The sequence below is a fragment of the Haematobia irritans genome, chromosome 5 (genome assembly GCF_050003625.1).
Source record: "Haematobia irritans isolate KBUSLIRL chromosome 5, ASM5000362v1, whole genome shotgun sequence".
In the NCBI taxonomy this organism is placed as follows: domain Eukaryota; kingdom Metazoa; phylum Arthropoda; class Insecta; order Diptera; family Muscidae; genus Haematobia; species Haematobia irritans.
Window position 1 is genome coordinate 176,143,086 of NC_134401.1, and position 21,568 is coordinate 176,164,653.

Consider the following 21,568-nt stretch of genomic DNA (forward strand, 5'->3'; position numbering starts at 1 on the left):
GTTAAAAGGATATCTGTGACATTTGCATTCTTTAAATAAATTGAGGATTAGTAAATGTAAAGATCGAAAAGCTATATTTTATAAAATCTTTTTTTTTATAAATTTTAAAGGTCCTTTAAATGTTTCAGAAATTCGCCACTGCTCCAATGAAATTCGTGGTAATCGTAAAAAGTGTCTTCAAATTAAAAAATGTTGCCAGGGATAGCACCACCATTGGTGAGAAATTGTGCCGTCTGACGTTACTAAATTAAAGCTTACGCTACCCTACTACATCAACTAATTAAGTCTTGACTATATTATTATTTATAACAATTGGTTACACTATACCTAAACTATATCAGCTGTTTCTCATATTCCCTTTGTTGTTGATTGTTTTCTTTTCATCAAAAATAATTGGAGTAATTACAAGTGAATACTTTTTGATAAATATTAGTAGATCGGAGAAGTCAGGTCGTTGGAGAATGGGTAATACTATAACGTATGAATTTGAGTACGATGAAGACGACGAGGACTTTCTGAGTGATGACAGCGAAGGTGGAGGAGTACATATATCATTGGGATCTATGTTACAGGAAGTTGTAAATCAAGAGACAAATGAAATGCCTCCAGTTATAAGAAAGAGGCCTGACCTAACGGTATTCCGCGTAAGAACCTAGCAATATACATCTCTTATTCATGGCTTTCGAAACTCTTTATAAAAGTTGTATTTTTGGAACCGAAAGAGCCGTAGTAATAAGGGCGTTTAAATAGAGTTGTGACTTAACATTTTTTTTTCAGCACACAATGATGTATAAAGAAATAAAGGCATTAAGTGGGCTTCCTGCGAACAGCAAAAGACCGAACGAAAGGTGGTGTTTGGCGCGACGATTAATGAAAAGAGAAAATGGGCTCGCAGGATTTCCGAGTGGATCTTTCACATCGAACCAACACCGTCGGATAGCAAATTTATTTGTGCCCAATAAAAAGGTTGAGCGCTTGATGTCGTTAGACTCCAAAATATACGTTTGTAAATTTAACCACGACGGAAGCCGTTTAATCACTGCGTCCCAAGATGCAACAGTCCGTATATTTGATGCATCAAGGGGGACGTATCATCGTATAAAGCGTCTCAAAGTGAGGGACGTTAATTGGAGCATTTTAGATGTCGATTTCAGCCCATGTGGACGATTTTTTGCTTACTCAACATGGACCGACTCGTGTAAGTAAAGGGGTTAAACTAGAAGCAGGTTAGATGTTTTTGAAGTTTATTTTTGTGTTAATTCATTTGTCCATGTACCTTAAGGTTTTTAAAATAGTTTCTAGGTACTAAATTGCTCAATGTTGATATATTTGTATATATATATATATATATATATATATATATATATATATATATATATATATATATATATATATATATATATATATATATATATATATATATATATATATATATATATATATATATATATATATATATATATATATATATATATATATATATATATATATATATATATATATATATATATATATATATATATATATATATATATATATATATATATATATATATATATATATATATATATATAAGCATTTTTGATTTCAGTATATAATATATATATATATATATATATATATATATATATATATATATATATATATATATATATATATATATATATATATATATATATATATATATATATATATATATATATATATATATATATATATATATATATATATATATATATATACTGAAATCAAAAATGCTTCACTATTTTTTAATATATCACATTAATGTTAAGCTGAAAACAAATGTAATTAGTAACACTAAACTGTAACGAATATCGCTCATAGAAAGATAAAATGAATTATTTTTCTAAATTGCAGTTCGCGTTTTACCAATTGACAGCGATGGTGGCAATGACTGTCAAAGTTACGGCCTTGGTATTGAAAGATATCAAGCTGGAATGTTTTCTGTCCGTTTCTCACCATGCGACCGTGGAAGGACGTTAATTGGCGGCTGCAATGACTCGCATATTTACATTTGTAATCGCGAAACAAGACATGTAAGCAGTTTACGTACACAATCATCTTCTTCAGTGGACATTAACGCTGTGTCCTATATAAGCGACCTTGATCCCAACCTAATTGTAAGCGGTTGTAACAATGGCATTCTCAAGCTTTGGGATTTAAGATGCTGCGGCGGCAACGATTACCGTTCTGCAAAGTGTCAAAGTACATTTTTAGGCCACTTTGATGGTATCACCTATATAGATCCAAGAAAAGATGGTAATTACGTGTTGTCAAACTCTAGAGACCAGAGCATAAAAATATGGGATTTACGTCATCCCACACCAAACTCCAAAGTTCGAAAACATCCTAACAGACCACTCATAGAGTGGGATTACCGTTTCAGCCAAGTACCAAGGGAATGTAAGCATATGTTGTATTTATTTTATTTAGTAATTATAATTATTTATCTACCATGTAGATTACAACCCCAAAAAAACATTGGAAGGTGATGTAAGTGTTATGACATATCGAGGACATCGAGTTACCAAAACACTTTTAAGAGCTAAGTTTTCACCAAGCTTTCAAACGGGACAACGTTACATATATACAGGATGCACTACGGGCAGGATAATAAGTAAGTTAAATTTCGATAATTACTTCAATTATAATACATACACATATAAAAACACTTGGTCTATTAGAACAAGTTTAGTAAAACTCTAAATCATACTTTTTACAAGAGTTTATTTTATCTCCCTGATACCAAAGCATCTCAATCATTATGCTCAGTACTTTTGGGATTTCCGTTTAGGGGCTAATCAGGGAATTGGATATCGAAAATTGTTGATAGATATCTATTTTTCGAATCACGAGAGCCGATATCGACATTTTATTATCCTGTATTTGTCGCTGTGTTATTCACGTACGATATCGAACTCTAAATCATACTTTTTACAAGAGTTTATTTTATCTCCCTGACACCAAAGCATCTCAATCATTATGCTCAGTACTTTTGGGATTTCCATTTAGGGGCTAATCAGGGAATTGGATATCGAAAATTTTTGATAGATATCTAATTTTTTTCGAATCACGAGAGTCGATATCGACATTTTATTATCCTGTATTTGTCGTTGTGTTACTCACGTTCGATATCGAATGCCTTGGTTGGTTCCTTGACATAACTCAATTTTTTAATCATGATCATGTTTTCAATCAGGTCCCTCAGGTAAATTAATAATAATTGTGACCCAAATCCAAAAAAAAAAACTCTTACAAACGTAAAATCGAATGAAGATTACAAGAAAATAACTTCATCTAAAGGTAAAATTAATATTAATAAATAATTTTATTTAAAAATTTGATGCAATTAATTATGTGGTTGAATCAAAAAAAAAAATATATGTACCAACAATTATTCATATAACAATGTAAAATCTAAAGAAACATCTTTAAATAAAGTACTATATACTGAACGTAATGTGAACTTTTGATATTAAATGTATCGTTTTCTCTTACAATTCATATACAAGTTATTTTTACTACCATAGATTATTTTATTACTGCCAATGCTAAAGAAGCATATTGAATTATTCAATTTTCTTAAAAAAAGTAATTTGTACTAAACGTAAATTAAATGTATTATTCCTACATTTCAGTTTATGACGTTCTCACTGGTCAAATTAAAGAAGCTATTGAGAGCCACAAATTGCCGATACGCGATTTGGATTGGCATCCTATAAGAAGTGAATTGATTTCGTCATCGGTAAGTTCGAGCATCAATTATAGAAAGTTTTTAACCTTCAACCTTTGCAGTTGGATGCACATGTAAATTTAAATATGTACAAAAAGAAACCCAATATCATTAGAAGAGGTTCGGATCATATGCAGCCCTTACGGAGATCTCGTCGCATAGCCCATCGGAAAGGAGAATTAGATGAGGAAGGTGAGGATGAGGACGAGGACGTAGGCTTCTAATACAGTTAAAATTAAAACATTCTTTTAGTGTGTAAATAATTTTCTTTTCTCACTCATACATATATTTTCAAATTTCGCCATTAGCATTTTTTTAATATATCCCCTATATTAGTATCGTATATTGTCGGCTATGAATTCTCTTAAGTTCTTAATTTTAGTTTAATATTAACCGTTGAAGTTAGCTGAGTAAAAATATTCTTATGGAGAAATTATATCAAGGATGTGTTTGTTTTCGTGGGGTGTTTATTTACAAGGCTATAAGTTTGAAAATACATTTTTTCTGCTCCACGTTTTTACATTAAGTTTGGGCCTCGGTTGTTTGTTTTTTCGGGCAGTTATGACTTTTTTAACATATTTTTTGTATGTTTTCTTCGGTATCTCTAAATTTGCGTATTTGCAAAGTGTATTGCTCCATAGTTTGTTGATGCGTTCCTCGTCGTTTTTTGCAACTGATACTCTCAACTGAATGTCATTTTTGTTGTATCGGTAACCATCGACGTGGGACAATGTGGAGTTGGGAAAATAGTTTAGATCAACATTTCGGAATTTTTCTGCAGTGAACGTGGAAATTTCACAAATGTTAAAACTGTTTATCTTTTCTTTAATATCTTGTAAAGATAAGAGCTTGATAGTCTCGATGGTGATTTCTGAGTCTTCCTCCTTCAAATAACCTCGCCTAGAAAGTTTCGGACTTCGGGTTGCGTCACCTGCCTTTCTTTTATTCTCAGGTAAATGAATATCTTCCGCTATCGTTTCACTTAGAATTTGTATATTTTTGCTTTTATCCTTTGATGCTAGATTGGTGGAAGTGTCAGCCTTTGATATTGTCTCAATTTTCTTTGAGACGTCATGTACTTGAGATTTATTTAAGACGCCCTTTTTATCGTTCTTTCCATTTTTACACTCATTATTTTTTGACTCCTCCGAACTTGTTGTAGATAAAGCACCATTAAAACCACCTATGTTTCCATCTTTTTCTTTTGACCTTTTCTTGGACTTCTTCTTCATTTTATGAAGTCCCTCAATTTCGACTTCGTTACTCTGGACACCCCTTTCATTAATGTGAGACTCGGTTATATCGATACATTCCTGAGTTGCATTATTTGCAACGCCTCCATCAGCACAATTTTTATCTTTACTCTTGACTTTCTTCTTTGGGGGTTGATCTTCACATATTCTAGTGGCATCATGGACGTCTCCACAATGCAGATCAGGTTGGGCTGATTTCTTTTTCAACCGCGCCATTTTCATATTAAAGTATTCTGATACTGATAGACCGGTACAAATCGTTTGTACGCCAGCAAAATTATCAGATTCTTTAGGCTTCTCCACTTTGAAGTCATTATTCACAGCTTTATATATGTGATCAATGCTAGTGTTCAAAGTTTCGCGTCCTTCTACTTTGTCTGCAGCTTTTTTGCCAAAAATATTTGCCAAGTCCTTCTCGCTGTATTGAGAGAGATCCTTGCCTCTTGTAAATTTTTTGTAGTGCACTCTTGCCCTGCTCTGCTTCGACCTCTCCTCCAGAGAAATACCGCTAATATTTTCTTTCAGTTTTGGTTTCGCGACATTCGGAACATCTCCTGAAAAAGTTTCTTGGAAACCGAAACCTACTCTAGGTAATTCGTCGTCAGTTTCGTTATTTTGTGTTATTTCTTCATTTGTTTCTCCATTAAGAGATTTGAGTAAGCCATTGAAACTGTTTTCATGTTGTGTCCACTGGTCGTCCCGATGTTCAAACCCCAAACCTTGGCTATCGTTTTTATATCGTACTCTTACAAAGTCTTGGCTACCATCTTCTTTAGCACCGAGACCTTTGCCTTTAGACCAACCCATCCTCTCCAACATTTTTGTCCCAAAACGCGATTCATCTAATCAAATGGGAAAAATTTCAGAAAAAGAATGACCAATAAACAGTAGGAATGAATACCTTCATATAGGGCTTTCCCTCTTGGCACAAGATTGTAGCGTTTACGCTGACGAGGTTCTGCTAACATAGCCATTTTACAAACTTCCTTTTAACGTTGTTTATAAAATATATGACCCACGTGCACAAATGATATTTCTTGTAGTGTTGGGAAAGTAACGAGAATTTGATTACAAGTACTCGTTACTGACTAATTTTTTGAGTACTCGTTACAATTAAATGAGTACTCAATACCAAAGATAATAAACTTGAGTACTTACTTACTTGAGGAAGATAGGAAATCGGCTTGCGTCGTACCAAATGTTGCATTTACCAGTTTAGTTTAATACATGTTTTTAATATTTTAGTTGTTTTTCGTTATTATTTTTTAAATGAAAAATGTAATTTTCTTAATGAAACAATGTTAAATTTTAGGCAACACAAAATACATTTTCCCCTTAAAGGTGGGTATTAAGTTTGAGTTTAGGGTAGGTACTATGGTCGGTTTTCGAGTTGAAAACCACATTATTTTCGCGATTACTTTTCCTTAAATAATCAAAATTATAAATGAAAACAAACTTATTCCTGTAAAGTCTTGCCGAAAACTAATGGAACAAGAAACTACACATCAATTGAGTTAATTTGTCTGCTTTAAGGTAAGTACTATGTTCGCTTTTTGCGTTGAAATCTTCGTGGTTACTTTATTAAAACAGTTCAATATAAAGCAGACAAATTAACACAATTGATGCGTAGTTTCTTGTTCCTCTATATTTCGGCAAGACTTTACAGGAATAAGTTTGTTTTCATTTATAATTTTAATTATTTAAGGAAAAGTAATCGCGAAAATAAAGTGGTTTTCAACTCGAAAACCGAACATAGTACCTACCCTTATATTGAACTGTTTTAATAAAGTAACCACGAAAATTTCAACGCGAAAAGCGAACATAGTACTTACCTTTAGCCGCTAAAATCGCTAAAGTGAAAACTAAATCAGTAAGAAAAATGCATGAAATTATACATATTTATTGCAAATTTTATTATAACTTGATGGGGAAAAGCCCAAAGCAAATTTTCACAAAGTTTGTATTCCTTAAAATGGATTATTAAAGAAAAGTAATCGTGAAAAAAATGACGTTTTTAGCGGCTAAACTCGATCTTAATACCCACCTTTATGGAAATTTATTTCGTGCTCTTAATTTAATAAAAATGATAAAATTCAAATGTTTTTCAAACAATTAATTAATTAATTTAAGGTCTTCAAATTAATTTTAGTAATCAAAAGAACGTTAAAATATAATTAAAATATCACACGGAAATTTGGATCATGATGCCTTAATATTAAAGTACCCACATGTGTCTCTATCCATCGAACAAAAACATAAAACGACATCGTAAACTATAAGAAAACAAAATTTTCTTAATATAAAGAGAACCGTTTTAAAAACTAATTTATGGGACTCCTATTTATTCTAATTTCTATCATTTTTCAAACAATAAAGGTTAACATGCCTCAAGAAACGACATTCACTCACCGAGACATTTGAATCGAGTGTGTCTGTCTTTAGGAAAGTACTTTGTGGGAGAATTAATTAGGAAGGAAAATGCCGGGCTTTTCCAAACGCGGATCGTATAGGAAAACTACAAACAAATAGATATCAGCACTTGCACGCATCTTTTTAAGAATTTCATCATCGGCAAGACAATGATATGAAGAAACATTCTAAAGCCATGGAATGAAATGAAGGAAAGGAGCATGGTAAATCGCATGCATGCTTCATGACATGCCTTATAATTGTGAACAAATGTGAAAAATATTTTCAAGAAAATGAGTCGACCTTAATTCGAGCTCAAAAATCCCCATCATGAGAACAACCGAATGACTACAAATGAAACGCCACCAACCGCCATTGATGTCGATTGAACTAAAATTGCGACCTAGACTTTGATTTCAAAAATGTGTTCACAGACAGATGGATGGACAGAAGGACTCAGCGCCATTTGTCTATCTCGTCTCCTTCTGGGTGTTGCATACATATGACTAACCTGGGGATCGGTTGGATATGGATCAATTTTAGAATGATTTTTAGAGGCCATATACTTACATCACTTATTTGAAATTTGCTTCTCCAAAAGGCTATACGATGTCATATTTGCAATACTTGTAACAATTACTTGACAACTTCAATTGGCATCATCATGTTATTATTTCGATGTGTTATTGTACAATTAAAAGGTAATTTATTCTCTTTCCCAGCTAGCATTTGGGTGATTGTTTTAACAAAAATCATGCAAATGAGTCATATTCGAGTACTTTAGGAGATCAAAAACTGATATGTCAGTTATGTGATTATAACACGATACGAAAATGACTCGCGCTAATGGGCGTAAAATGAGTTCGTTATAAAATACAACAAAAAATAACAAAAATCTAACAAAAACCGTCTAGAGGAGTCATCTTCGAGTACTTTTGGTAATCAAAAACTGCTTAAACAGTTACGGGACCAAAAAATGGCACGAAAATGGCTCGCGTTAATGGGCATAAAATGTGTTCGATTTAAAATCGTCTAGAGGAGTCATTGGTGATCAAATAATGATCTTACAGAGTTATTGCAAGTGTTTTTTTATTTATATCACAATTTTAACGGGGCAATCTCTATAATATTGTCAGAAACTTCTATTTAATAATAAAAACGATTTAAATGAATTTGAGAATTTGCTACAGGAAAATGAAGAAAAGCTGAAACAAATTGTACGTATGAAAGACGACGAAACAAATTAACAAATAAAATTGATAATTTATAATTTTTCTTAACACTGTTTAAATTTTTTAGAACGAGGTAACAGCAAAAACCGGCGGAGAAGGACACGCGCAATTTTTAAGATATTCAGTTCGGAAAGTATATTCCGATGAACTGGCTACATTATATGGCTGGAAGGGGACTAGCACTAAGCCCAGTGCTGAAAAATCTTTCATAATAACTTTAATTAAAAGTAAGTAAATATTTATAATACAAATAATAATTACATTTCATTACAAGAAAATCACTTATATATTTTTAGATATATGTCATCTTAAGGCCGGTACTATGTTCATTCTTGCGAAAAATTTTTATGGAAACCATTATTTCGCACATAGAAAGCGGCGTTTTATTAGGTAGCTTGGAGCGCTATTTTACAGGGAGCGATATTGGATTAAGTTGGTGGTGTTGCTTGTTTTTACAAAATAACATTTTATTTTTCCTTGGGCAATTGATCTGCTATTCCTTTGATCCTTTGTATAGTTTCGGAACAAAAATATGGTCCGTGTTTGATTTATAAACCCGCACAAATAGTTTTTAATAAATAAATTATTTCTTAATTCACATTGCAAATGGCAGCGTGCTATAAACGTCAGTTTTTCAACACAAAAAAACAAAGTATCACAAATGGAAAAAAATTCGCAAATTTTTCGCATTTTTTGGTTTTGTATGGAGTTTCAACGCGAAAACCGAACAGAGTACCGGCCTTAAGGGATTATAATCATAATTGAAAAACGACTCGGAAAAAAATCGCAGATGAGGTATATTAAGACTAAAACTGATCAAAAAACGATTCAAAAAAGACTTTAATGCTACTAAAAAATGAGTCGAAAAAGACTCTAAAATAATATAGAAGAAGACTCATAAATGATTTATAAAGAAGAGTCGCGGGTAGTCACGTTTTTCTCCCGACAAAAGAGTCTTTTATGTTCATAAAATGAGCTCATATTCTGCCTTTTTAATCGCCAAGTAGACTCGAAAAAGACTCGAAAGTGCTTAAAAAACGACAAAAAACCTTATAAGAGCAGAGATCAGAGGCGAACGGAATTTCTATTTGAAATAATCAAAACATTGTTCGTGTAACAAAAAATAAGTTACTATCATTATCTCCTTATTGTAATGATCGAATTGAAACCAACATTTTTTGTACATTTCTAATATGATATTGGGGATTTTTGATCAAATATAAAATTTGGGATTTTACTATTTAAGGCCGGTATGCACCTCTAGCGAAATTTTCGGTAGCAAAAATTTATTTAAGTCTACAACAAAAAAAAACAGGGCTGTGTACACAAATTTTAAACCAGCTAATCGCTTTTAAAAATTGTTAATATATGTTCCAAATATTCCTCAAATAAATTGTTTATTATTTACAGACCTTTTAAAACTTTTACGCACACAATGATTGTAATAAATTAAATGTTTGCTGCCAAAATATACTTTTGACAACCCTGTTATTTTCATTAGAGGTGCGTACCAGCTTACAAAATTGAACGCTACCGAAAATTTCGTTAGCATAAATAGCAATGCATTTCTTATGGGAATGAAATTTTTCGCTAGAGGTGCATACCGGCCTTTAGGGTAAAGGTTCGAAGACTTGGCAACACCACTTGTATATCATGGACGGCGTTAGTTGCACGTCGCAACCGGACAAACGGCGGTTGCAAATTTTATCCATCTGCCGAAAATCACTATCGGCTTTGTTCTATGGGTGTCAAAAGAAAGAATTCATTCGTCAACAAACAAAAGGCAAAAGAAGATCAATCATTTAGTTATTTTATTATGTAATAAAAATAATAATAAAATTTAGAAGGTGAACAAAGTGATTTTTTTCATATACCACAAGTATTTTGTGCTCATGTAGAGTTTTTTATGTGATGCTTGTGACCTCTAACAAAATTCAAAACAAAGCAATGTAAAAGTTATTAATATACAGCAAGTTTGAGCAAAGTTTAAAGCTGGCACAATTCTCTCTTTAGAAAATCTGTGTACAAAACCTAAATTAATAAATTCGCTTTCTGTTCTCAATACTTTTGTTTTTATGTGTTTACAAACCTTTTCCTCCCTCGGGTCCCTTTATTGTCTGCTTCCAAATCTGTGTCTATCCAATCTTTCCGATAATATAAAAAAGTTACAGAGTTTAACTTGAACAAAGTCCATTATTATTAGGCAAAAATAAAAATATTGAAAGCTGAATATTGAAGCACGACCAACGAGACAACACAACAAATATAGCAGCCCACCATTATGGACAATTACGGGGGTAGCCGAACTTTCGCGTGGGTGGCGGATCTTAGTGGACTTTCTGTTGATTTGGTAAGTAATAGTGGTAATTATTAATTATTGTGGCAACAAAAATATGTGACAAACATAATGTAGGTACATAAGATTCTATGTAACAGGTGTTTTGTCACCTTACACCCACAACCATTTATTTTACAAATTGTGCTCTAAAGGCTATCTTTATGCAGATCTTCATGAATTCTCTCAAAAAAATTATACGCTAGTAAATTTAAGAAAGGCATGCAAATGATATTTTTTGAGAAATTCAGAATAATCCGTAACTTAGAAGTTACGGATTATTCTGAAAGCAAAAAAGCCGACCCGTCTTAATGTATGTACACGTACACCTTATAAAGAAGCTTTGTGTTATCGTATGGGTGTTTTTGGTTTTAATTGTAAATAAACAATTTTTGTTGTTGACTCATACTTTGATATTTTTAATGTATGTCGTACGCTTATGTCAGAACTTTTCACATCGTTTCTAAAAATTTCGTATAAAGGCCGCTACTATATTCGCATTACCGAAAATAGCAATTTTTCATGATTATTTTTCTTTTATAAGAAAATTTTAAGGAAAGTAGTTTTTAAATTATTTATTTGAGTTATTACCTTTGCAGTTTTAATACAATTATACTACGGTTTTATATGTATGTCGTTCAAGCCAAGTATGTTTTGGGTTTGGAACTCTTTTTCCTTTATAACTTTTAAACCAATCACAAATTTTCCTCGAATGATGTAGAGTCTAAGCCGGTACCATGTTCGTGTATGGATCGTTCCCTCCAAGTTATGCCATTATTCTTTTTTAAATTATTTTACCTTATATTCGTTACATTTTTGGGAATTACAATTTTCTAGACCTTTAAGGTTGAATTACACACCGTGCGTTGATAGAAGGGTTGATTTTTTCTGTTTGCGGCAGTTTGATCGAGCTGTTGATTTCAAAGAGAATTTTCAACTCTTCAATAATTGTACGCATTGAACTCATGATATTAAATCAAGCATTTTCTTAAAGGCAATTTGCGCTAGTTTGCATTTTCATGTACCATATTCCAATATTTCTATTCTTATTAAGGCTTTGAAGAAGTCCGTCAAACTGCCAAAAACTCGGCACATGTATTATGCACTCATATGACCTTGAAAACGTTTATTGATGCATGATTTGTGTAAATACATTCATGTACATGTGTGTCTATAAGTTCCCTGTAGGAAATTGAGGTAACTTTAAGTTAATAAATTGTTAGTCATAACTGAGTCACAGGTGACTCAAAACTTTTAACACGTGTTGTCATTGGAACGAGTCAGCCCTCACTCAACCCTGAATAAGCTTCAACTAACCAAAAGTTAGCTCAAAGTGAGTTAGCTTTAGGCTGATAATATATGAGCATACTATGAGTTTATGGTGAGCTCTCTGTGGATAATAAAATATTTTGTTTTATTATTTTTGACTCATTTTATTTTGAATTAATTAAAAAATAATAACAATTCAGATTTTTTTTAAATTATTTTACAATAAATAAAATATAACATAAATAAAAATTCGGGTAATATTAGTTTAGTTCATCATGTCTTGAGTTTGAGTCTTGTCTTAATTTTCTCGTTTAGCTCAGAGGGAGTTGTACCTACTTTTGTAATGACGCACAATGAATGGAAGTGGCATTCGTCAGGGAAGTCCAAAAGGCTTAAGTGTACTTCCCAATATCATCGTCCTCAAATAGCCATTTAATACTTTTATTCGAAGTTTGCATTTATTCCGTCACTGATAATGATGGGTTCTAGTGGAAAAAAGGAAAGTTTAATTACTAAATTGCATTTTAATTATACTTACCGCTATCCGTGACAAAAAATTACAAAAGTTATCTAAAATTACAAGCTAAATTGAAACAAATATAGAAAGCCAAATCCAAATTGACAATTATGGAAGTCAATACATATTTTTTGTTTGTTTATTTGAATTGTTTCCATGACTTAAATATGCATCAGCTTAGAGTGAACGAAAAGGTAACTCATTGCTGATCGAGAAAAAGTGAGTTTGGAAAAAATTCAACTGACTCAAGACTGCATAAATATTGAGTTAGCTAAAAGTCGCCTCAAATTAGTTAGTAAAAAGTTAGTTTGATTTTGAGTGAGTTCGAGAAATTCCTACAGGGTAGGTGTAAGAAATCGAAAATCGAATATATAAGATACATGCATGTATAATTGGGATCTATTATAAAAGTGTAAATAAATATATTACCTTCCAATCAATACAAACATTTGTATAAATAATTAATTGTATATGTTGCGCATTACAATTTGTCGATTACTTTTTATTCATTAATTAGTTAATTGATTAATTAATTAAAACATTCTTGATTAATTTTGTTTTATTGTGCTTCTTATGCTAATTTACAAAAAAAGTAGTCATCACTGCCATTTATTAATCTTGCCGTATATGTACATATATTGAAATTTCACTTATGGGTAAACAAAAGATTTAAAACTGGAAACACTTTCGATTGGCTTTGGAACAAGAAAAATAAAACTATTTTGCAATTTTTAGAATTTCTTGCATCATTCTAACTCGTTATAACATAGACTTGCATAAAATTAAGTTTCTCAATACTTCTGATGTTTATAAATAGGGATCTATAAAACAAAATTTTTGAATGCAAACCAAATAAATAAAAATTAACTATTGTGATAAAGACTGTTTTATTATTGGTCTTGGTGATATTAAGAGTCTGTCTATTTGTATCCGTTGTTATTGATGTAGGTCGGACTGTATTGAAAATGGGCTAGGTCGGAATGTATGCTCGGTGTAGCTCCCATGTAAATCCGTTAAAAAAACGTAGTCGAATTTTGGTGGCTGATAAATAAGATTTAATCGCATACAATTGTTATTAATTTAACATTGTGGTAGAATAAAATAGGATTGGGATAGACAGCCACCGTGGTGCAATGAGTATCTAAAATTTCATTAGCGTTATAAAGATTACAAACATTAGAAAAATTAATAACAAAAAAGAAGATGGAACTGAGAAAAATCAGCTTTATTATTTAAATTAAATATATGTAATTACAGGAAATGTAAAGAAAACGGCACAGTTATACGAGATAAGAATCGAGCTTTTATCATTCCTACAAATAGGTTAGGTTATGTATAGCTGTAGCGCGATATTTCAGGCTCACTTAGACTATTCAGTCCATTGTGATACCACAGTGGTGAACTTCTCTCTTATCACTGAGTTCTGCCCGATTCTATGTTTAGCTCAATGACAAGGGATTTACTTTTTGTAGCCGAGTCCGAAAAGCGTTCCAAGTTTGTCACTCATTGTAGTCCAATATTTGTCTATAGTGACCAACACAATGTCGCTTGTAAGCCATTGCAAATGGATTGAATTTTGTATGTGATGGAAAAAATTACATAATTCCGTTCTCCAACCATCAATCGAATCAAACTGAACACTGAAATAAAATCAAAACAACGCCTAAATCGATTTCGATCGGATGGCCAACGATGATGGGCAACGCAAGATAATTCTAGCCATAGCTATTATCAATTTTGTAAAAAATTTACATAAATTATTTCAGATTTAAAGAAATGTATTGGTTTTCAAATGATGTAATCTTGTAAACAAATTTCAAAGTTCTCGTGTTTTTTTACATTGTCTTTAAATTTGACTTGAGATTGGAAACCTTTACAAAATCTATAAATCAGTTTTTGAAGTTACTATTATTTCGACCAAATTAAAGGCATAAGATTGTCATTATTTTGCGCAGACCTTGGCGAATAAAATAAAACTAAATGTGCATATGTTCATATGTTATCAATACCGTAGAGGTATTAGTAAATGTGTTTCAGTAGCCACTGTCACATTGTTCCAGTTTTTACAAATACTGATACAAGTTGTGTACGTACATTAATGCCGGTCGAAGTAATTTATGTATTGATGGTAATTATAGGCTGGATAGAAATTATGTTTCCAATGATGTGTTCATTGGTTGTATAAAAACAAAAACCAGAAAACCAATATTTAAACTACACACATATTTCTATGAATTTTGTGTTGAGCAAATTTGATTTTGTACAAGCCATATATCATAAAGATAGCAATTATGATATATCGCTCAACCTACTTTAGACATTAATGAAATGGAAATGGGAAAATGACTAACTACAAATACTAAAGTTCTTATATGAATATGAGAATTTCGTTAATTCTCACAAAATGCAAAAACTTACCACCCATAAATTAAAGTGGCAATTATTAAATACACAATAATTCTCAATAACAATTCTAACCCATTAGTTATTAACCGAGAAATTATTAGATGAATGGAAGAAATATCAGGCCCAGACCGACTACAGAAAACAGGACCAAACGTAAACATGACATGCTAGGTTGAGGGTCATTTGTACATATGCTCTTTGTGCGAGGGATTGTAAATTTATAATCAAAATCATACGACCCTTATCAACATATTGTTATCATTGATGGTAATTGACCCGATTTATAAACAGCAGTGGAAATCACCCAATGGCAGAACAGTAAAAAAATGAAACCATCGTAAACCACAATTACCTCGCCTTTCATATATGTACGTACATATTCTTTGTTTGCATACATTGCACTCCACAGTCTACAAAATATATAAAAATAAATTTTGCGCCAAAAGCCAAATTGTATGGTTTTACTTTGGAGTCTCCTTTATTTTCCATAAAGATCATACCGGGACAATAAGGACTTCTTTCATATGAAAGAGTGAGACTGGGTGCCGAGTCATTTTAGTTGAGCAGTCAACAACTGCAAAAGAACATACGAAATATTTCGAAATGTTAATTTATAACCACCGTGAAAAAAGAGTAGAAGTTACATCAACGCAATAATTTGTTGTAGGTTTTCCATTATTAGTACATTAGTTCATTTCCTTTATTTGCAAAGGCAAAATTTCTGGTTAAAATATCGGAAATCGTACTCGCTTTTGTCTTCACAAATTTTGATACAATTTTTTTCAACTTATCCATGCAAAAGAACTTATCGAAACTTTCGGCCATAAAACCAAAATAACGGTGTTGCATTCATGTTGAAACTGATTTGAGATGTACTTTATCTGTAATAGTACCAAATATTAAAAAACTAGCTAATGAACAGAAAAATAGCCAAATTTACGACTAAATGATAAACTCTTTTATATTAATATTCATTAAAATTCTTAATTGTTTTTAATAATATATAACATTGTGAATTTAAATTAAAAAACGTTTGTTTTTATAAATATTTTTTTCTGTGTGTTTGGGCAAACAAAATATGTTGTAGGTTGACTAATTGGAATAAGTAGGGGGTACAACAAAATCCATTACGTTTTTGGGAGGGCGCAAAGCAAATTGGGTTAGGAAGCTCTGTCTATAGGAATGTGCATGGTCTGAATACCATGTAATTAAGATTGTATATTGCTAACTTTATTTTTTAATTATATTTATATTTTATTTATTATTATGTCCTTCAAAAAAACTTTGTGAAATATATTAGATCATTGATTTAAAATATTTGACAATTTGTCTATACCATTTTAGGTGAATTTTTTAATATGCCAAATATCCGCCCTCTTCCTAGCATCACTATATCGTTCTGTGTTGCATCCATCTAAGGTATCTTCCAATGCACGCCATGTTGTAGCTCTGGGCGTTGGCCTCATTTTCGGTTATTTTTGTTTTGGAATGCAAGCCATACATATTGCTCTTCTTCCTGCGGCATGCTATATTGCCATACGCACACAAAGCCCCAAATTCGTCCAAAGGTGAGTTCTAGATTTTCTAAAATTACATAGGAAAATTCGCTTCGAGTCACAGCCTTTCTTTTATTTCAGGACTGTTATGGTGGTGGCCATGTCCTATTTATTAATAATACATGTTTTACGCCAAATATATGACGATGGTTCATGCTCTTTGGATATAACGGGTCCTTTGATGATTATCACTCAGAAAGTTACCAGCCTGGCGTTTAGTATACACGATGGATTTGTGAGACAAACGAAGGTGATTTCCATATGCCAGCAAATTCATTTTGACCACATAAATTTACGGATATTTTTTTACATCTGATAGGATTTGACAAAGGCTCAACAGTATCATGCCGTCAGTAAACTTCCAACAGCACTGGAGTTCTTTTCGTACGTTTTGCACTTTCAAGGACTGATGGCTGGTCCATTAGTATTCTACAAAGATTACATAGATTTCATTGAAGGATATAATCTACTCAAACGACCAGCAGTAAATGTATGTTTATCCAGGCAATATTTCTGAATAATTTACTAATCGAAACTACATATTTCTCAGGCCTCAGCAGACCGGAGTAAATCAGATTTAGTTTTGGAACCTTCTCCTGTGAAAACTGTGATTAAAAAAGTCATTGGCAGTTTCATATGCGCGTTTATTTTCATGAAGTTTGTCAAAATGTATCCAATAAAGAATATGAAGGATGACGATTTCGTCGAGAATACCTCAGTCTTATATAAAATTTGGTATGCCATGATGTCGACAACTACCACACGATTTAAATACTACCATGCTTGGTTATTAGCAGATGCTATTGCTAACAACTCCGGCTTGGGCTTTACTGGCTATGACAAAGATGGTAACGCCAATTGGGATCTAATTTCTAACATAAATGTTTTAGGCTTTGAGGTAAGTAAAAAGAAGTGTGAATATGGAAAAAAAGTTCATTCTCTAGATAAATGTTGCTTTCGTCCGCTTTGTTTTATGAACACATACCCAAGTCAAAAATATTCGGATCCTAATCCCAGATTTGTGACAAAAACAGGAAGAACAAGCTGGTTTCACATCTACCTAACATTTAATCAATTTATTTACCCCTAGTTCGCTACCAATATTCGAGATGCCATTAATAACTGGAACTGTGGGACAAATAGATGGCTACGAACCATTGTTTATGAACGGGTTCCCAAACAATATGGAACCATATTGACATTTGCTCTGAGTGCCGTTTGGCATGGTTTCTATCCCGGTTACTACTTGACGTTTGCCACTGGGGCATTAATGGTAACTTCAGCACGTATGGTAAGTTGGTTGAAATTGATATACATAATTGGGACAAAAATCTAAATAGTTTGTTCTACTTAAATTTTCTCCTAATTTTCTAAATTTTCTAAAATTTTCTCCTAATTTTCTAATTTTCTTTGTAACTTTAGGCACGTCGACTATTCCGTTTCCGATTCCAACAGACAAGAATGACAAGAATGTTGTATGATGTTGCCACTTGTCTTACGACACGTGTTGTAATGGGTTACACTACATTCCCGTTTGTTCTACTTGAATTCATGGTACGAGTTTAGAATTCCTTATATATCAAAGATCTGTTGAAAACTTCACGTGTTTATTTATTTGATTAACAGGGCAGTATTAAATTGTACCTGAAATTTTACCTGTGCCTTCACATTGTTGCGCTTACAACAATTTATGTTTTACCAAACTTCATACGTGGAGAAAGGCGTTCTTCCAGTTCAAAAGTTTCCGATAAAACGGAGGAAAAGGAAGCTCTTGGCAACGAAAATAGAACAAACACCGATAGGTATGAAGACAAGAAAGTTTTACTCGAGGTGGGACCAAAACCTGCTAATATTTCGAATGAGGACATCATATTGTTTGGAAAGTTGCCAATTATAGCTTCGGCGAGAGAGGCTGTTACTGTCCCTCACGATCAGTGCGAAATGGATCAACTGTCCAGCAAACTAAAGGAGAAGATTGAAGCAGAAACAAAAAATATTGAAGAATTTATTGATAAGACTGTCACAGAAACGGTTACAGGAATCGTAGAGTTCAAAAATGATTTGATGCGAGACAGTGTTCCCAATAGTTTGCGAAAACGAACTTCATTAGCATCCACAATGAGTGATGTAGTAGCCGGTGCAACTGGCAAGCCACAGACAGACGAAAGTGCTGCTTTCTTAAAAAAGGAAATAGAAGTGATAAATGCCAATGTTTTGCCCGCTGTACTCAGTAATGGACATGCAAAATAGTAACTATAGGTTCATCTCCAATCAAGATTCAATATCGATGTAAACTGTCCGTTTAAAATCTATAAAAACATCTGATCGAAAAGATAACAAAATAATTAAAAATGTGAGCTTCGATCGATACCCATACATTACACCCTTCGAGGCGATCATCAAATGTATCGCTAAAACACCAATAACCTTCCCACCCTCTTCACGAATACCACGCACATTTATAGCACATGTTTATAAACTGCACGCACATGTTTAGCAAACTGATAAACACGAGGGGAAAAATTGTTCCTATTTATACAAAATCATAAATTAATACATCCTACTATGCCCCACACCATCCACACAACACATTATTATTTTTATGCATTCATACTTTAAAGTGTGTACAAAGTTTGTGTTTCGCACCTGCAAATCGGAACTAAATATTAAAAAAAAATTATCTATTCATTTAATTCATTTTACAACCAAGCCTAAATGGCCATATACGGTTACAGAGATACTGATCATAGAGAAAATACATTACATTTGCTTTAAGAAAAAATTATTAGAACTGCAGTCAAGGACTGCAGAAATTCGCTTATAGATGAACCTTAATACTACTTTACAAAACTCACTTTTGTTTGAATAGGAACTGAACCAAGGCATCTTTTTAAAACGATAAAAAAATGTCATTGGGAAAAATATTCACTGTGAAACACAAATTTACTGTCCATCTTTATATTGAATAAAGTCCATTGTATTTTCATATAATTTTGTATTCATACTGTATTTATCAACAAAACCAATATATTTTCTTTTTTACTATTTAAGTGTATAAAGAATAAACGATAAATTTTTTTAATAAATTTTATATGAACCCACTACACATGACACATGCACGCACATCCCATAGTTAACGTGATTGGGGGAGGGTAGGAGATAAGGAAATCTTACATATCCTATATTGCAAATGATTTCTGTCAAAAATCGTATTCGTTGTATGGTTCCTTTTACCAGTAGAGTGTATGCTGCATTTTTCATTTACTAAATGATACATAAAACAATTTTTTTTAGAAGGAAAAATATTGGGAAACATTCTATCTAGCCCTCCATGCGTTCAAACAAAATTAATCTAAATATTGTTTGATGAATGAGGAATTATACTTTACGTATACTAATAAATATAAACAAAACGCTATAATGTAATATGAGGGTGTTTTATAATCCTTGTAATCGGTGTTAATGCCGTCACTGATGCTTCATTTGTCGATCGAGTGATGGAACATTATCTGCTAAATGAAGAGTTAAAAACGAAATTAAAACAAAAGGAAATAAATTGTAATTTTTAAATACTATTTTAAAAACAAAGGTTTTTTTTAAAAAGCGACTGTTAATAGGCTGAAAAGCTACGTACATTTTTCGCTGAGACAGTCTCTCTGGACAAAACCCCAAAACGGAAACATTTCAAGATTGAATAATTTTAAAATTTAATATTTTGTAGGTCTTCCACCACAAGTTTGTATATTTATATTTTAATAAAAAAATCACAAAGAAAGAAAATGCTTTTAACATTTTTTGTAATAAACTTTTTATTACCACACACCTGTTTAAATTCATCACCATCTTCCAGTTTGGCGCCCTTTATCTATGGGAATGCATATTGATTTTAGTATTGAAATATTAATACCCACCAAATCAGAAAAGTTCGAAGTAATATATACTTGTTTTATTTTTTTAATTTGGAGTAAAGCTTTTTTGCAAACATATACAAATATGTAACAAGTGAAAATATTATAATATTATTAAATAAGTGCAAATAACTCATATGTAAAAAGATATCGACAGAGTACATCATAAAATATCATGTAAAATAAATGAAATCGTAAGAGATAATGTCAAAAGCCCTACATTATGGAGGAAATACACTATTAAATTTTTTTTGAAGTGTAAAAATAAAATGAAATTTTAAATGGATACTTCTTAGTTTTACTCCCAATTTGTAAGGGCCAAAGTTAGCGGTCGAAGGTATCAACCTATTGTCACGTATCATACGATACGTCTCTTTTAACTGCATCATATTTGATATTAATTTTTGTATTGATATGGTAACTCTGATATATATTTTGAAATAAGTCTTACTTTAACCGCTGACGAGAAGAGACGAATAAAATGAATTATTAAACTTAACGGGTTGAGCGTTTATTTTCACACTTGGATATCCTGACAAATATTCAGAAGTGGGATAGCCCAACTAGCAGTGGAGTATATCAAGCGTTTACAGAACGAAATAAGTGGTTAAAAATCGACGAGGAGTTTGTTTCAAGAATAGCTGTGGAATTAATTGGAAGCTGGGGTAGTTCTATCTTTGAGTGCAGCGTTTGCCGAAGAATTTGGAGTGTGTGTCACTAAAATTCTTGAGGGTAGAATGGATTACAGCCGGTGCACAATTGTGGAGCTGAAAACAAAACTCAAAATTCGTAATTTGAGGACTTCGGGCAATAAAGCAGAATTGGTGGCAAGACTGCAAGAGTTTGATGTGAAAAATCCCGATTATATTGAGTCTGTGGAGTCAGAAGATTTGTTGTTAGGATTCGAAGAATTGGAAGAAGTGTCACCA

At 32.2% G+C, this 21,568-nt stretch overlaps 3 protein-coding genes across 5 annotated transcripts; 2 read left to right on the top strand and 1 right to left on the bottom strand.

Annotated features, from left to right (window-relative positions):
- The first annotated feature begins 335 nt into the window (after window positions 1-335).
- Window positions 336-4,190, top strand: LOC142238031 (DDB1- and CUL4-associated factor 11). The gene is made up of 6 exons (XM_075309529.1): window positions 336-644; window positions 778-1,198; window positions 1,879-2,424; window positions 2,483-2,638; window positions 3,660-3,766; window positions 3,817-4,190. The coding sequence occupies exons 1-6, from the start codon at window positions 462-464 to the stop codon at window positions 3,976-3,978; spliced, it is 1,575 nt and encodes a 524-aa protein (XP_075165644.1). The 5' UTR covers window positions 336-461; the 3' UTR covers window positions 3,979-4,190.
- Window positions 4,191-4,203: 13 nt separating this feature from the next.
- On the bottom strand, window positions 4,204-6,066 carry LOC142238030 (uncharacterized). Its single transcript, XM_075309528.1, has 2 exons — window positions 5,909-6,066; window positions 4,204-5,849 (listed from the first exon to the last, which is right to left on the bottom strand). The coding sequence occupies exons 1-2, from the start codon at window positions 5,979-5,981 to the stop codon at window positions 4,234-4,236; spliced, it is 1,689 nt and encodes a 562-aa protein (XP_075165643.1). The 5' UTR covers window positions 5,982-6,066; the 3' UTR covers window positions 4,204-4,233.
- Window positions 6,067-10,442: 4,376 nt separating this feature from the next.
- Window positions 10,443-20,925, top strand: oys (lysophospholipid acyltransferase 6). Of its 3 annotated transcripts, none has more exons than XM_075313023.1 (9): window positions 10,443-10,495; window positions 10,814-10,998; window positions 16,520-16,743; window positions 16,813-16,981; window positions 17,051-17,221; window positions 17,282-17,629; window positions 17,822-18,022; window positions 18,154-18,285; window positions 18,358-20,925. In XM_075313023.1, the coding sequence occupies exons 2-9, from the start codon at window positions 10,930-10,932 to the stop codon at window positions 18,979-18,981; spliced, it is 1,938 nt and encodes a 645-aa protein (XP_075169138.1). In that variant the 5' UTR covers window positions 10,443-10,495; window positions 10,814-10,929; the 3' UTR covers window positions 18,982-20,925. The 3 variants fall into 3 exon arrangements, with proteins under 3 accessions (XP_075169138.1, XP_075169139.1, XP_075169140.1); XM_075313024.1 differs by having other exon boundaries at window positions 10,852-10,998; XM_075313025.1 differs by having other exon boundaries at window positions 10,478-10,495; window positions 10,820-10,998.
- The last annotated feature ends 643 nt before the right edge of the window (window positions 20,926-21,568 follow it).